The sequence below is a fragment of the Monodelphis domestica genome, chromosome 1 (genome assembly GCF_027887165.1).
Source record: "Monodelphis domestica isolate mMonDom1 chromosome 1, mMonDom1.pri, whole genome shotgun sequence".
In the NCBI taxonomy this organism is placed as follows: domain Eukaryota; kingdom Metazoa; phylum Chordata; class Mammalia; order Didelphimorphia; family Didelphidae; genus Monodelphis; species Monodelphis domestica.
In genome coordinates, this window is record NC_077227.1 from 571,468,424 (window position 1) to 571,485,617 (window position 17,194).

General features: G+C 34.3%; 1 protein-coding gene across 3 annotated transcripts in view; it reads left to right on the forward strand.

Annotated features, from left to right (window-relative positions):
* Positions 1 to 16,941, forward strand: part of SLC23A2 (solute carrier family 23 member 2) — a 106,658-nt gene extending 89,717 nt beyond the window's left edge. For all 3 annotated transcript variants that reach the window (XM_056813459.1, XM_056813462.1, XM_056813461.1), the window contains 4 exons: positions 7,087 to 7,216; positions 8,623 to 8,760; positions 10,564 to 10,659; positions 11,485 to 16,941. In XM_056813459.1, coding sequence (XP_056669437.1) covers positions 7,087 to 7,216; positions 8,623 to 8,760; positions 10,564 to 10,659; positions 11,485 to 11,717 — 597 coding nt within the window. In that variant the 3' untranslated portion in view covers positions 11,718 to 16,941. The remainder of the gene's footprint in view (positions 1 to 7,086; positions 7,217 to 8,622; positions 8,761 to 10,563; positions 10,660 to 11,484) is intronic.
* Positions 16,942 to 17,194: the final 253 nt, after the last annotated feature.

Below are 17,194 nucleotides of genomic sequence, written 5' to 3' on the forward strand. Positions count from 1 at the left end.
GCAGAAGAGTGGTAAAGGCTAGGCAGTGGTATTAAGTGACTTGCCTAGGGTCCTATTAGTCTATAGAAAGTTTATTTTTAGGAAGTATCTGTGTACTTCCATCCATTGAGTCACCTAGCTGCTCTTTTTTAATTAATATTATTAAAGGTCTAGTAGAAGCATGGGAATACCTTAAAATGTATTCTTTTCTATAATGTGATACCAAAACAATTTTGTAAGAGACCTCTTCTGAAAATAATAATCTTCCATACTATTATAATTCATTCCTAGAAAAAAACATTTGATCATGAATGTATTAGACCAGATAGTTGCTATTTACAGATACTTTTTGCTTACCAGTGCTCTTATGAATTAAATATTCATGCTTTCATAGAATCTAGAGCAGATAATAACCTTAAATATTATCTGAATTCTAATCCAAACTTGTATTTTTCACATGAGAAAATGGAAGCCCAGGAAGGTACAGTAATATGCCTATATTATGTATAAAATTCTATGATTCTTTGATCTGACTTGAACTTGTGTTCTGGCTCCAAGTTCAGTTCTTTTTTTTTTAACCATATAATTAATTCTGTCTCCCTATACTTTTTGTAAAAAAAGATTTTTATGTCCTTTCAGAAGATAGTTTCTAACTAGGGAGATGACATGAGCCAATCTTGGTTTTATGATTGCTAGCTTTGTAATCTTGATCAAGTCACTTAAGAAACTGGGTTCAGATCCCTTTTCTGTCACTTTTATTACTTTGTAACTACTTGGGTTCTCATTAACTTATCTGTCAGATATGGATGTTGGATTAGATGACTCATCTCTAAGGACCATTTCAGTCCCAAAACACCTTTGATCCTATGACTTCCTCACTTTCTACTGTTCCACTGGAAGTTGGGGCTTGGATGGTCTCTAAGGTCCTTCTCAGCTTTAACATCCTATTAGTCTATACAAAGTTTATTTTTAGGCCTCAGGATGCTATTGGGATCATAGATACTACTAATAATTTTCCATCATAGCTATTATTAGCATCATTATTTTCAGGCCACTACAGCTGGAAGGAGCCCCAGGGATCATCTAGTTCAATCCCTTCATTTTACAGATAATATCCTTGTAAGGATAAATTTCAACTGGGTAATTCTTTCTGTCTTATGAAAGCATGCAATGGGTAGATATGTCAGCGAACTGAAGATTGGATTCATTGGAGCACAGTATACATACTTAGATGCATTTTGTAATTAAATACCTTATCTTGGCTACTAAATAACTATGACTTCAGATAAATTGTTTCTCTTCTCTGGCTCTCAGTTTACTCAGCTAATGAGCCTTAAAGTCCCCTTTCAACATCTACGATTGTATAGTAAGTAGATAACATTTAATATACCAAAAGTGTTTATGATATTAGTGTGGGTTCTCTCTCCACCAGCATAGATTTGAAACAATAAACTATACCAGAGAGTATTGACCTAAAGTCTGTGAATCTCTCTCCATCTGTGCCCCCCCCTTCCCCCTTACAGTCTGTTACCTTCGTAAGAGGACAGTAATAGAGAAGACAACATAAAATAAATACAAGTAATACTTGTTTACAACTTGGGGTAATTAAGAGAGGAAAGAATAATGATGTTGGACAGGATTCTGTAGGACATCATGGTACATGTTGATTTCTTCACTGTTTTTTTTTCCCCATAAATTAATGGGGGGAAATAAGCTCTAGAAAACCTTTTAGATAGCACCGTCTACTGACTCCTCTTTTGAATTTGTTACAAAGTTCTTGGAGCACATTTACAAAGTAATTGTGAGAAACATTTTTGGTATTCTTGCTCAGGGTATGGAAGTAACAAAAACCTTGAAAACTAGAGAGATTTTTTTAAATGATGTGACATAGCTCTAAAAGGAAGGTTCCCATTAATTGGAAACTACCATGCAAATAATACAGATTTCAGACTTAGTTATTACTACATAGTCTTTTAATAGTCAATTAAAGATACATTATGTTTCTAGGAATACTGTTGATAGGTAGCAGGGAGTCGTGGGCAGAGCTATTTTAACAAGGTAGCTCCCTTTCAACATAGTGCCTCAACTTTTACCATTGTGGTCATTCAACACCCACTTTAAAACTGCCTTGTAACCTAAGCAGGACTGTTGAAGTGTGTAACCAGTATTCATTAATATTACAAAAGACTTCATTCTTAAATGTTACTGAGGAGTGTAGGTATAATTGTCTTCATTAAAATTTTGAATTGCTTGCAATTGCAACATAAATTGTGTCAATTTATTACTGAAAAGGCATCATGCCAGCTCTGTTTAATGAGCTAATTGATACCTCTTCTGAGTACCTTTGGACACTAGCCCGATTTTACTAGTGGCACTGTTTCAGGAAAACGATTTTGCATTTCCCTGACTCACATTACTGATTATATGTGAGGAAGAAGATTATTTTCTGAAAAACCTACACACACACACACACACACACACACACACACACACACACACACACAATTTCTATATCCTTTGAAAAATTGGAGGTGGTGGTGGCATTATAGAATTCTTGTAAAGTGTTCATCTCCATCACTTAATGAACGTGTGCCAAGCATTGGGCTAGACACCAGAAAATAGAAACAGAAAATCAATACAATCCCTGGCTTCTGGGAACTGCTATCCTACTGGAACATGTTAATGGAGAAGTAAATATAGGATATTGTATATAAAAATAAACAAAAGATGATTTCATCAGAGGAGCAGAATTAGGATAGGAGAGATTTAACAACTAGAGGAATCATTCTGAGTTCCAATTTCCTTATCTGTAAAATTATAGATATTAATAGCACTTACATATAGGATGTGGTGCTTAGTTGAATAATGTATGTGAAATGCTATGTAAAAGTTAATTTACTTCACAATTATTAGATATTCTTGTTGTCTAGTCTTGGTGCTTTTATAAACTCCCTGAAAAATTGTGTATGGTTGTTACCATTTTTTCTAATCTCATTCTCTTAATCCCTTGCTCTCTTCAGGCTTCAGATTCATCTGAAACTTCTCTCTCAAAAGTTTTCAATGATATTTAAATTTTTTTTTAAATTACTGATGATTTTTACTTTTATATAACCTTTATTAAGTTTTCTCATGCTTTTCTGAGTTCTTTATATTCATAATTTCTCATAGTGTGGTAATGTTCCATTATGTTCATGAACTCTAATTTATATTTAGTCATTCCCCAATTGATGGGCATTTACTTTTTTTGTTTTATTTTCAATTCTTTGTATTAAAGGTAATATGAATTTTTGGTTCAGTGATTTTTTTTTCTTTGCCAAACCAGTGGCCTGAGTTACTCTTATTTAACCCTGTAGCATTTGTTACTGTTAACCACCCTCTAACATATCTGTTTTTGTGGCACTGCTCTGTCTTGGTTCTCCTGCATGTCTCATAAGTTCTTCTGAGTCTTCTTTGCTGAATTTTCATTCATAGATCACTTTCTAACTGTAGGTGCACCCCAAGGCTCTATTATAGGCCAGCACTTCTTTGGTGATCTCATCAATTCCCATGAGATTGTTCATTATTCTTATAGAAATAATTTGTGTGTGTATACATTTGTACATTTATATAGCTTTAGTGTCTCCAATTAAGCACCACCAGTTACATACAGTACTTACCACACTATGTATCCTGTGTAGATCTCAAAAGAAAATGATATTTTTCTCTCTAAAACTTACCCACTTTTTTCAACTTCCTCAAATGTTTCATCTTATATGAGGTTATTCTTATTGATCTTTGCAGCTCTCTGAGCTTTTAGTACCTCTCTCCCAAAATTACCTTGAGTTATTTAGTATATATTTTGCATGTACTTATTAGATTTACATGGTCTCTCTCGATATATAATGTAAGCTCTTTGAGATCAAGAACTGCTTTGTTGTTATCTTTGTATGCTCATTTTTTAGTGCAGTTCCTAACAATATAGTAGGTGCCTTTTAAATTCTTGTCATTGATTCTCAATGTTATAAGCTTCTGACATATGTTTAATCAAGAAATACAAATTCTTTGCAACATGCCCTAAAGGCTTCCAGTTGATTCTAGAGACACTTCTTGGAAACTAGGACCCTTCTAACTATATTCAGATTTCATTTTTCAATTTAGTTCTACAAATAGTTGATGAGGGTAAGACCTTTAGCTTTAACCTCAATTCAGTAATACAAAAAGTAGTTTCTCTGTTGTTATTCCCCCAAACTGCTTAAACTTAAATTATTAGAAATACTCATCTTTTCCGTGGAACTACAGAGATAGCTGTTCATATCTGTAAAGGACAATTTTAGCGTTTTGACTTAAAAAAAAATCTAAATTAATTTGTCGCCAGGAAAATCCCAAATAATAAAATACCCAAGTCAGCTGGAAATTATGGTGATTTAATTAATCTAGAGAGAAGGAATTAAGGAGAAGAGAGAGGGAGAGGAAAGAGTTAATTTAAACTGCTCTGGCTCAGGTTGAGCCAGGCAGGAGTTAAAGGCCCCTTGTCCAAAGGGGCCTCCCTGTGCCTAAGGGAAAAGGAAGTCAGTCTTATCCCTCACCACAAGACCTGCTCAAGGAAGCTGTCTGAGTGAGCTCCTCCAGGTTGAGTTCTGAATATCTGAATGCCCGCATGTCTGAATCTCCCTTTCTGGCCTTTAACCCTCTTTTTAAAGATCTTTTCTCTTGTGCCACCTCCCCTAAATTTTTACGTCTACCAATCACAGCAGACGCTTTTCTCCAGAACTGCCCATTCTTTAGTTCTCACTTTTTCTGGTTAGATTATATCTTTTGAGCTACTTCATACTTCTTTGTTAATTTTACCTTTTGTGATTAATTTAACCTTTAAAGTTACTTAACACCTTTTTGTATTAAGGTCTAAAAATAGACTTAGCTTAAAGTTCTAGCTTCACTATAAGGTGAGAACTAAGTACCTTCATTGTTCAATTAGGAGATTATAATTTTATCTTCCCCTAAAGTACTGTCTTGAGTAGGGTGGAATAATGTAAAGTACTACAAGACATCCCTGATTCTGTTAAAGAGAGTGTCTTCATTGTTACAATCAGGAGATAGCTAAATCAAATCTTCTAAAGTCTGAGTAGGGTGGAATAGTTTTAAAATTCGAATATCCCTAATAGCAGGAAGGCTAGAAGGAAATAAACACATCAAATTTATCAAAGAGGAGGTAAAACTGTTCTTATTTGCTGATGATATGGTAATTTGCTTAGAAATTTCTAGGGTACTAGCAAATAAACCAGCTTACATAATTTTAATAAAGTTGTAGGCTATAGAATAAACTTACAAGCACACTTAGTTCCTAATTAGTGCAAAGAAATAAATCTTGTAAGTAGTCATATATTTGAATTAACATTATAAAATTATAGTTATGTTAAAATGATGGTCATTGGTTCTTTCTTAAAGGAAATTTATTGTGTGAATAATGAAACAACAATAGGCTTTTTTCATTATTCACACTAATCAAGACCTAGCTATATTTTGCACAAAATCCAGGATGCAATAACAGAAAAGGCATCCCTGTTTTAAAATAACTACAAAATAGATAAGATATTTGGGAGTCATTCTTTCAAAGCACAGGCAATAACCTATAGAGGTACAATTACAAATTGTTCTTTAAACAAAGAAGAATTTAAATACCTGGAGGAATATTCAGCAGGCTAGGCAGTGCTAGGATAATAAAAACAATACTTGTTCCAACAATACATCCCAAAGAAATCTGAAAAAAAAAAAAAAGGAAAAAAGCCTTATTTGTACAAAAATATTTATTTCAGTACTTTGTGGTAGCAAAAAATTGAAAGCTGAGAGGATGTCTATCAGTTGGTGAATAGCTGAATTAGTTATGATATATGATTACAATAGATTATTATTGTGCTATACAAAATGATGAGCAGGATGATTTAAACAAATTTGGAAAGACTTCTATGAACTGATACAAAATGAAAAATGCCATCTGCCCTCCGAGGAAGAACTGAAGGAGTCTGCATGAAGACTAAAACATACTATATTTCACTTTTTTTTGTTTGTTTGAGATCTCTTCCACAAAATGACTAATATGGAAAAATATTTTACATGATTGCACATGTAAAATTTGTATCAGATTTCTTACCATCCCAGGGAGCAGGGAGGGGGTGAAGGAGGAAGGGTGAGAAGGAGAGAAAGAATTTGGAACTGAAACAAATTTTAAAGTGAATATTAAAAATTATTTTTATATTTAATTGGGGAAAATAAAATATTATTAAAATGATTATTGACTTAAAAAACTAATACCACCTATGATAATGTACAAACTTAGTGCTGTGCATTCAAACTACCAGCCATGCACTTTATAAAAACAGAAAAAATAAAAACAAGATTCACTTGAAAGAAAAGATTTAGAATAATGAGAATAACGAAAAATCATAGGAATAAAGTGGTCTAACAAGTATTTCTAGATCTGAAACTATTATAAAATTAATCATCAAAACTATTTGTTACTGATTAAAAATTAGCAAACTTTTCTTTCAAACTTTAGACAAGGAAGAATCTGAAATAAATTACCTAGGAAAGTGCTACATATTTGACAAGTTTGATGGATAATTTGGTTAGACTCATCAGGTAATGATATCTTTCAGGTGTGTGTTGGTACATTAGAATATTTTGCATTTATATAAAATATAAAATAACCGTGGCAGGCTCATTTTCCTAAAGGGAGCAACTTTTTACACTTGAAGTAACTGAAATGTGAACCAAAAATTCAATAAGGATAGTAGATGTGCTCCATGCAATTCTTAGAGACTTTTAAGTTGAACTTACTAATCTTTATTGGTAGAGGGAGTTTCCTCACCTGGGATTCCCTGATACTAGTGATATCATGGGCCTAGCACTTGTTCCTATGCCATATTCTCTTTTGTTTGAAGTGATTTAAATTTGGGGATTTGAAAAATAATATGTAGTATTTATATGTCACCAAGGCAGAGCCAGAATCATTGATCATTTTTCTGGTAATTGTTTGCAATAATATATATTCAAAGGAAAAAATATTGTTAGATGAGAGTTATAATTTTCCATATTTTAACTCTCATTTTCTTTTTCTTTTTGCCATCATAGGTTGGCAGCCGTCGAGTCATTCAGTATGGTGCAGCTTTAATGCTCATGCTTGGAATGATAGGGAAATTCAGTGCATTGTTTGCATCACTGCCAGATCCTGTGCTAGGTGCCCTCTTTTGCACACTCTTTGGTAAAACCATATTTATGTCATGCCCTGTTTTCTCCTCATTCCTGCTTTTTTTTTTCCCTATACATTGACTATTTAGAACTTTTAAGGCTTTGGTAAAAGTTAGAGATAGTTCTTTTTCTAAAGATGACAAAGATGACACTAACCCACACAGTATGTCTGCTCAGGCAACTTCAGAGCTGTGAAGAACTTATGTCATACCCACAGCAGGAATATTTTGTAAAGGATAAATGCTGAAACTGAGTATTTCTAGATCGTGAATTTTATTTAAATCAAATGCACCCAAATGAAAGCATCCCATTTTTTTTGCAGGCCATTTTTTTTTCCACAAGGCTTATTTCATTTTAAAAGGATTACCTAATTATTGATGTAGTTATATAATACATATTTAGGTATGTTTTGTAATTTAAAAATTTTCCATGTAAACTCAATGATCCTAGATTTTAATCTGTTGTAAAGGAACTGTAGTAATTTTTTATTTGTCCATAATAACAGAAGGATGAAAAGTCATCATGTTATTAATCCAAAAGTTCTTTGTTCAAAAGTAATTTATATTTGATTATATAGAATGCTATAATGTAAGCTTAGTGAGAGAACACTCACTCATCCCATTCTCTTCTAATCTTAGGGCATTTATCTCCCAGGTTAGCCTAAAAGTAATGGGTTGAGATGTAGGATGCTGGACAAGAGAAGATAGAAGATCTCAAATTCACAAATACTCTACTCAGACAATAGAATATTACTTTTAGTACCACATAATAATTTTAATAGCTTAGATTTACGTAGCACTTCACACTTTACAAAGTAATTTACAAGTATTTTCTCATTTGAACCGTACATTTTTGAGGTTATAGATAGTGCAGGTACTTTTATCTTAACTTAGATAAAAATTAGATTTTGTTTTAACTTAAGTGACTTACCCAAGCTCTGTTAGCAAATTGTGAATCTACAACCCAATGCCTTTATAATTTCAATGTTATTTGCATTGTGGAATATATGTCCATGTTGATTCCTTAAAATAAAAAAAATGAATAATAATATGATAAAATTGAAGTCTGGCAGCTGGTGATGTAATGGGTAGAGTGCTGGGCCTAGAATAAGAAAGACCTGAATTCAAATCCAGCCTCAGATACCTAGGAACTATGTAACACTTGCCAACTCACTTGTTTACCTCAGTTTCCTCAACTGTTAAGTAGGGATAATAACAGCACCTACCATGGAGATTTGTTGTGAGGATTAAATGAGGAAATATTTGTAAAGTGCTGAGCACCCAGAATAGGCTCTCCATAAATGCTTATTCCCTTCTCCTTCCTTCCCAAATAGTTCTTTGTTTTTCAAGTGATTATATAAAGATGCTGCCTCTTTTTAGAGAGTTGGTAAGTCTTGGATTTATTGATTTTTCTTCTCAGGAATGATCACTGCTGTTGGATTATCGAATCTTCAATTCATTGATTTAAATTCTTCCCGTAACCTCTTTGTCCTTGGATTTTCCATTTTCTTTGGACTTGTTCTTCCAAGTTATCTCAAGCAGAATCCACTAGTCACAGGTATTGGGAAATACTTTATTCTCTATGGAGGTTTGAATTGCAGCCTAGTTGTTAATTCACTTTAGCTTTTAATGGAAATGTTTTATCTATTCATGTAACACTTGACTCTGAAATGCATATTTGTCAATAATAACCTTGCACAGTCTAAAACTTCAAATGTAATCCAGCCTATCACCATAATTATCATATGTCAACAATCTTTTATTTTCCCTATCTCTTTTTCAGGAGAATGCCAAATGTAAGGCTTTTTTTTAAAGCTTAAGGAATTTTCTGATGAATTTCTGTTTTGGCATTTCAGCTATGTTAAGAAACAGATTATAATTAAGCCTATTCAGTTTTTTTAAAATCCCTGCATTGATCCTTCATAATTACATTATACAAAGAAAAATCCAAAGGAAGTATAACTTTTAACAGCTACTACTGAATCTTAATTTCCTCAACTGAGAGTGAGATGGTTGAACTAACGGTCTCTCATTTTCCTTGTAACTTTAATAGTCTTATCCTGTGGTCTTTATTTAAGGCTTTGCATCTATACTAATAATGTGCTGACATTCTTGTGGAATAGATTTTTGATCTTATTAATGTGGAGACTCCTTCAATTGCTGCAAATTACAGTCCGTCCATGCTTATGCCATTATTCATGTGATCCTTGTTCATGTCTTTCTACAAATCTGCCATGGTGGGGAGTTGTCCATCCTGTGTGCTGGGGCTTCCCTTCCACACTCATAACATTGCATGGTTAGTCTTGTAGCATGCAAACTAGCCATCAGGTATTTCTTACTTTTTCTGTGTGGCCAACTTAGCTTATTTTCCAGTAATATATTTCTTTGACAAAATCATTTATTCTGCTTCACCTGTACAATTCCTAATTAATAATATATTAGATCCTTCTCATATCCATTGACCATTGGCTCTTCAATCTTCATTTTCAATTTTATTTCTCCAATTATAAGCAAATGAAAATTAAGTATTTAAAAGGAATACACAAATGACTTAACTGTCTAAACTTGTAGCTTGCAGGCTATATCAGGTTTCTGTTTTTATTCTCATTATCTATTCATCTTTTTAAAGTGCTTTCAAAATTTGTTCTATATGCCAGTGTTGCCAAATATCATTTTAATGAGAATAGTTATACTATATAGCATACTTATGTACTCTGTATTCTATGATATGTAGTATAATCATATATCATAATTAATATCAATAGTAATTTATTCTCCTATCATCCAAACCCTTCAAACAAAAAGAAACCCCACATACATATCTAAAACCTATCACTTTGGTAGGTTTAAGTATTTTGTTCTTGGATGGCCACATCATTCCTTTAAACAGAGGTTGTTTAGTGCACATCTAGAGCTGCAAAATCCCCTTTTTAATATTAGTGATTTTCTTCTGTGTGTCAATACATGATTTTAACTGGGAATCTTTTGTTAGCTGGATCATAGAAGGTAGAAAGTCATAAAATTCTGTTTTAATCCAGCTGTTTCATTTTGCAAAGAAGGAAACTGAACACAGAGAAGGATAATGATTTATTCAGGGTCATGCAGCATTAGGAGTAGAGCTTGGATTTGGATGCAGTCTCATTCCAAAACCACTGCTATCTTTACTACATTTTTTTTAATGTTCCTGTAGTATTTCTAAAGTTTTTAAAGTAATCTCTATTTTTCTTTTTTAAGCTGAGACACCTCAATTTTTGGTCTTGATGAAGTTTCTTATCATGAAATGATGCTATATATACCTAAATTAAGGCATGTTTTCTATCTTTAGAAACTAATCCCTCAATTTCTCCCTTTCTTTTTCTAGGGATCACAGGAATTGATCAAGTGTTAAATGTCCTTCTCACCACAGCAATGTTTGTAGGTGGATGTGTTGCTTTTGTTTTGGATAACACTATCCCAGGTAAGTGGGATAATTTCTTTTTTATTTCAGGTACTTAAAAAAATAATGATATTGTGAAAACATGCTATAAAAGCTCTGTCTATAAAATCTGGTACTAGGCAGTTCAAAAGCAGCCATTTGCCAAAATAAATATTTGAGGTCATAGCCTTTAGCTTCCTTTTGGGTTCACTATTTTGACTCTTTCTAGCCAACTACTGTTAATAGTAAGCAAAACCCTATCTTAGCACCATTGTGAATTTGGCACAATTTTCATTGAAGCTGTTAAGTCATCTCTTCTTCTTCCTTCCCTATCTCCATTTCCCTATACTTTATATCTTGTTTAGGCTTGACATCAGTGAAAACTATATAACCATTCTGCCTATCCATAAGTCGAATGAACTGCCTCTAGAGCATAGCTGCTTGGCTCTCTGAGCCCTGGAGGACTTTTAAGATAGTCCCTGTTGTGACTTAGGTTATGAATTAGATTGCTACTGAAGTTTCTTTCAGACCAGAAAGTCTTTGATTCATTCTCCTAGATCTCTATGATTCCACATTCTTTGTTTTTTCTCTTGTCACATATCAAACACAATCAGAGAGCAAGGTATTGCCATTCAAAGCATACCATCTACTATTTAAGCTAGGACTTCAACAGATTATTTATTCTTTGCTTCAAGGGTAATATGTAGTCCAATATTGCCTTGCATGTGAATCCTTTAATTTTATTTAAAGCAGAATTATGTTCCTCTTTATAAGACTATTGAACTAATACATTTGTTTCTATTGAACTAATACATTTTTTTTTACCCCTTTGATCCTTCTTCTCATCCCATGCTTCATCCCTGACAGGTACTCCTGAAGAAAGAGGAATTCGGAAATGGAAGAAAGGAGTCGGAAAAGGGAGTAAATCACTTGATGGCATGGAATCCTATGATTTGCCATTTGGCATGAACATTATCAAAAAATTCCGATGTTTTAGCTATTTACCCATCAGCCCAACCTTCATGGGTTACACATGGAAAGGTTTCAGGAAAAGCAGCAACTGCAGAAATTCAGATGAAGATTCAGAGGCTACTGTATAGCCTTAGTTGAAATTCTATTATCTAGTTGTAGTAACAGATGTATTTGAAGTTCTTTACTGATTAATAAGCATTAAAATATATGTTTTGTATATCTGCATTTAAATTTTGAAACCCAGAGCCGAGACCGATTATAAATAGCTTTTCTGTTGTGGGTGGTGATATTGTCTAATATAGTGTCTCGACCATCTTATTATTTAAATCTTTGATCCTGGCTCTTTTCAGGGCATCCATTGCTGGCAATGATAGCTGCACCTGAAAATTTCCTATCCTCCTGTGGAAGAGAGATGTTTGAAATTTGTTGTGGGTTTTTTGTTCTTTTGGGTTTTTTTTGTTTGTTTTATTCATTCCTCTTTCTTGGTAAATGCCTAGTACTGTTTTGGATGTGTGCTGTCTCTCATCCCAGTATTCTGAATGTTTTGACTGCATGCTGAGTCATCCAAGATGCCTATTCGTCAGTTTTTCTTCCTTACCCACTCTCTGTACCCACTGCACTGGCAAATTCACAGAACCTATCCCTAGTCTAGAAAGACTTCTGGTCCTTCAAGCATTTGTACCTACTTGCTTGAGTAGTTCTTCCACAATTCTTCATCTCATCTGTACCTAAAAAGTAGTTTTGGGGGAAACAAATGCATTTTCTTTAGCATCACTAAGACTTAACAGTCAGTACAATCATATTTTCCTCTTGTATTTTAGGAAACTTTCTTAAACCAGAATTATGGAATCGATTGCCCTATTGCCCATATGGACACGTACATTTGTGAGAATCACAGATACTGATTTGAATGTATTCAGGGAGTGATGTGTCATGGGTGATCTGAGTCAATATCTATTAATTATTAGCTTGCTGTCATTCATATCAAATTATTAATACTAAAGAACCTGCCCAAAAGTCTACTAAGAAATCATTTACTACCATATGTTTTACCTTTACATTCAAGGCTAGAATAGTAGTTTTTTTGGATTAGCATACTCTTTCCTAATAGCAGAGGCACTGTGTGTGTGTGTATGTGTGTGTGTATATATATATATACATATATATGTATATATATATAGTTACATCCTCAGTCCCTGGATTGTTGAATTGGGTACAGGGCATATCACCTGAGAGAACCAATCATTGACATCTGAAAGTTTAGGCTCTCCTATAATGTGGGTGTTATTGGTTATCAGGCATTCATAATCATGAGGCTATATTCATGCTTAATGTTCTGACAAGTTAGTTTGGCAAATGTTTTTCATTGTAATCCGTCCAGCTCATCCCCCTCACCCCTACCCCTTCACCAGCCCCCCCCCCCCCCCCCCGGAAAAAAAAACAGGAAAAAAGAATTTGCATTTATAATGCCATGGAAACCATCAGGGCAACTTAATGTAATGTGCTCTTCAGGCCAGTATAATTTTTCTGTGCTTATGTTTTGTATTTCTTGATCAAATGAAGGTAGATGCTGTAATTCACTTTCTTATTTATCTGAACTGACTATTGGACCAGAGCATGGGAAAGCTATGGTTTTCTCTGAGTCTTATTAAAAGAGTGAGAAAGAATAAACTGGATCAATCAAAATTCAGTGGCCCAACTTCTAAGTAAAAACATTTACCCCAGTTTATAGAATGGCTCCATAAAATCTTTATTGGACAGCTGTTCAAGGAAGACATTTTCAAGCTGTTTTAGTTCATCGAAACCTTCAGTAATTTGCCATTTGGGTATCTACTGGATATTATTGAGGTGTAGTCCATGTTACTTCTTGTTAATAGGTAAAGGTTATACCACCTATTTGAGCAATGCCTTTCTTTTTTCCTTTTTGTTATTGTTCAACATCAAGTGAGAGGCATTTGGTTGAGTGTTGCCTTAAGACTTGCTCCCTTGCTGAGAGCTCTAATTGAGAACACTAAACTCTTAGAAAAAATAGTCTGTTTATTTGGTTTAGAGTTCTCATCTAAGGGAAAGATAAAGAAAGAGAATAACTAGAAACTTAGTGAGCTAACTACACTTATACCAAATACCAGCTCAGTCAACTTCTGTTTGAGTAGCTAAAAGGAACCAAAATGGATAATTTTCTCAAAATAATATTGCAACTTTTTTTTGGCAGTAGTTATGTCTCTCTCCATTTTTAGCTTTAAAACTCCAGACTTTACACTCAAGTTGGTGTCAAGATTAGTTTGTTATAAATAGGAGAGAATCACTTTGAGATCAATTTGTCTGCCTTTTGAGGTTTTTGGCTAAATAATGTATATGTTTTCAGCCCTTTGACTCCAGGAAGCATGAACTTTAATGAGCATTGTATTAGGAGACCCCTAGTTTAAGAATCTGCATTTTGTGCCAAGATCTTCCTACAGATTAAATGAAGCACATATATTCAAAATTACTTGTGGTTAAAGTTCTGGCAGTTGTAGTGTATATTAGATACAGTGTTATTTAAAAGAGGATCACTCAATGGTTCAGTCATTCTCATCTTTTTTGCGTGTGAAACTGAGTCAATTGGTTTAGGCCTTTCTGATTACTTTGCCCTGACAAATGGAGAAAACTATGCTAAAGTGATGTTGTTTGGTAAGTGTGCCTTGACACCATTTCTAGCTATCCGGCATGGCAGTGCTGCCAAATATCTAAAGAAAGGTTGAACACATCACTTGTAATTCAGTAACACATCCTGGTTAACATGGATGACTTGCCTTTTTGATAGTTTTCCTCCAGAAACAGTCTGTGAAAAGTTTGTGTGTTCAGGTGGTCAAATTTCTTCTGAGACTTTTGTTTGCAAAGTATTTGGGGGGGAATGTTGGGGGTGTTTTCAACTCTTTTAGTGTAGGAGAATTTGTCTTATAGTATCCCAGTAATGTCCCTTTACTTTAAAACAAATAGAGAAGAAACAGTGGCTTCATCTAGAGAGAATTTTCCACCTTGACTTGATGTTTGGTGGGATGAGCTTTGGGAATCATCAGATTAGGAATCCTTTTGGAATTGTTTTGTGAATCCAATTGAAGAACACTAAAGGGAATAATATACCAAGTCTCCTGAATAGGTCCATTTGTAAAGAGTTGGAAATGCAACCAGAATGTGATAGGAATCCAAAGTCTGAATTGGATGATAATACATCTCTTGGATAAACGCAGCAGGTAAAAATAAATACATGATACAGTGCAGTCTCAACTGCTAGCAGGTAGGCTGTAGAACAAGAGGCTCCTAATTTGGCACAGGGGGATAATTTGATATGTTTTCATTTCCTGTTTACAGAAATACCTAGGTATAAAGCTGAGGGTGATATAAGGGTGAGTTGATTGTGTCTGTTACACTACATTTTTGTGTGTGGAATGAAGCAATTTACTGAATTGCCTGTTCGTCCACTAAATCACAGATCTGAATATAAATTTTGTAAAAGGCCTGACATTATAGCCATGTTTAGAATGAAAAATAGAAGTGTCCTGCCCCCCATTCATGACCGAAATGTCCGCCTTCTTTACCATATTCATAGGAGAATTGGAAAATCACCCTGGATTTCTCTGACTTACTAGCAGTGTAACTGAGAATCATATTCAGAATTAATTAATACACTAAAATTCAGGTTCTTGTTTAAAGGAACTTGCAGATTTGAGTTTTGTAGCAAATTACCTGTGATTGACTACAGTAAATGTGCCAGGCCACTTTAAGTGACCAGTGAACTGATAGAAGCAGTTGCGATCTCTGAGTTTTTCTTGTCTTCATTTGTGACAGATACACGGGATTTGCTTTGTACCTTTGAATACTGACTTTAAATACAACAGCTTGGTTTGTACATGAATATTACAGTATTTCCATATATTAAAATAACATTTCCACCCAGGATAATGGTCACAGGTTTCCAGGGAGGGAGTGATATGATTTTCATGACAATGTCATGTGATAATAGAATTTCTCCATTGATGAATCTCTAGTAGTTGTGTATACTTTATTTACCCATGCTTCTGTTTTATTACAAAGAACTGAAGTTGTTTCTTTTATTCCTGTCCCTGCTGAAATATTGGTACTAGGAAATTAGCGTGAACATATGCAGATGTATTCCTCAGTGATTTTTTTGTGCCACGAGAGTGGTGAAGCCAAATGCATCAGTCAGAGAACAATCAGCTGTGGCAATGTCTTTATACCAAGAGTTTCAGGTGGGTTTAGGGGAGAGAGAACACTCAGCAGGTTAACTTTAATTGTGGTGTAAAGGGGACTCCAAGTAACGATGACTGACATAGCTACCTTCCAAATGGTTTAATCATTAGATGTTGGACACACAGTTCACATCCCTTTGTGCTTTAAGGTACATAATTCATATGCTAATGTACATTGTAATGCCCTAACACAACTGCAGTGCTCCCCAGGAGTGGCCTTCCTAAACTCCCTTGTAGGTGGAAAGCCAGGCAACTCTCCCCCCTTAGTCAGAGACCTAACTGAAATAGTGACCATTGGCTTGATTCCCACATGCTGTATATATCATAGTATTTCCTATTGTGGCTCTTAAGAGAATAAGACATCTCCTGCATCACCATATAGTTTGCCAGCCATTAGCAGTATTGCAAGAAGGCCATATACTTGTTCACTTCCGCTGAAGGATCCATCTGGCTTTGTGTTGGGCTTGAATTGTGTTGAATTGAGGAATCCATTTTTAGCAGCATCCAGAAACATTCCTGTCTCATTAGGTTGATTGTGACTGTACTTTGTCATCAGTATATATTACTACTATCAAATGTGCTTAGATTACTGTTTGTATTTTTCAGGCACTTATGACATCTTGACCAGTGTTGCCATCTTGCTGATAATTCAAAATTATCGTATTTTTTTGTTGGTTCAGAACAACCTTTGACACGTTATAACAGACTGGATGTTCATAAAACAGTGGGGATGCCTATATTTTCCATGAGTTTTGTGGCTAAATTTGGCTGTAAACCTTTCTGGGGGATTTGGTGTTTTAAGAGGGGGTGGGGTGGGATTGTTTTTATTTTTCTCTTTTGTTTGTCTTTTTATTATTTTGCATACTGAGGGTTTGGTTTTTGGTTTTTTGGGGGGGTGGGGCAGGGTTTGAGATGTGTAATTCTTTTATGGAGTTTTTAAAAGATTTCATATTGTTTTTCTAACATGGCTTCATTAAACGTTTAAATATTTAAAAATATGTAATATTTGGACCAGATGTTGTGAATAAATAGTAGAGATAAAGCTATTTTATTCTGTATTTTTAAAGCTGTTCAGTATAAATAAAAGCTGACCTAGATGCAATCTTGTGTTCCTGTGTCATCATCTTTGACCAGTAAACCAAATTTTTAGAGAAAATACCAATCATATTTAATTTAGTTGAAAGACTTAGATAGCTTGTGGGTATTGGGAGGAGGAAAGTGACATTGACAAGTGAAACAAGATAGGAGTGTTCCTGTTCTAGCCATTTTGACAACCCAAAGTACTTCATTGCATTGACAAGTTCAAATTATGAGGAATTTTCAGCAGTTTTTCTCTTTGGCTTACTTTTGTCACA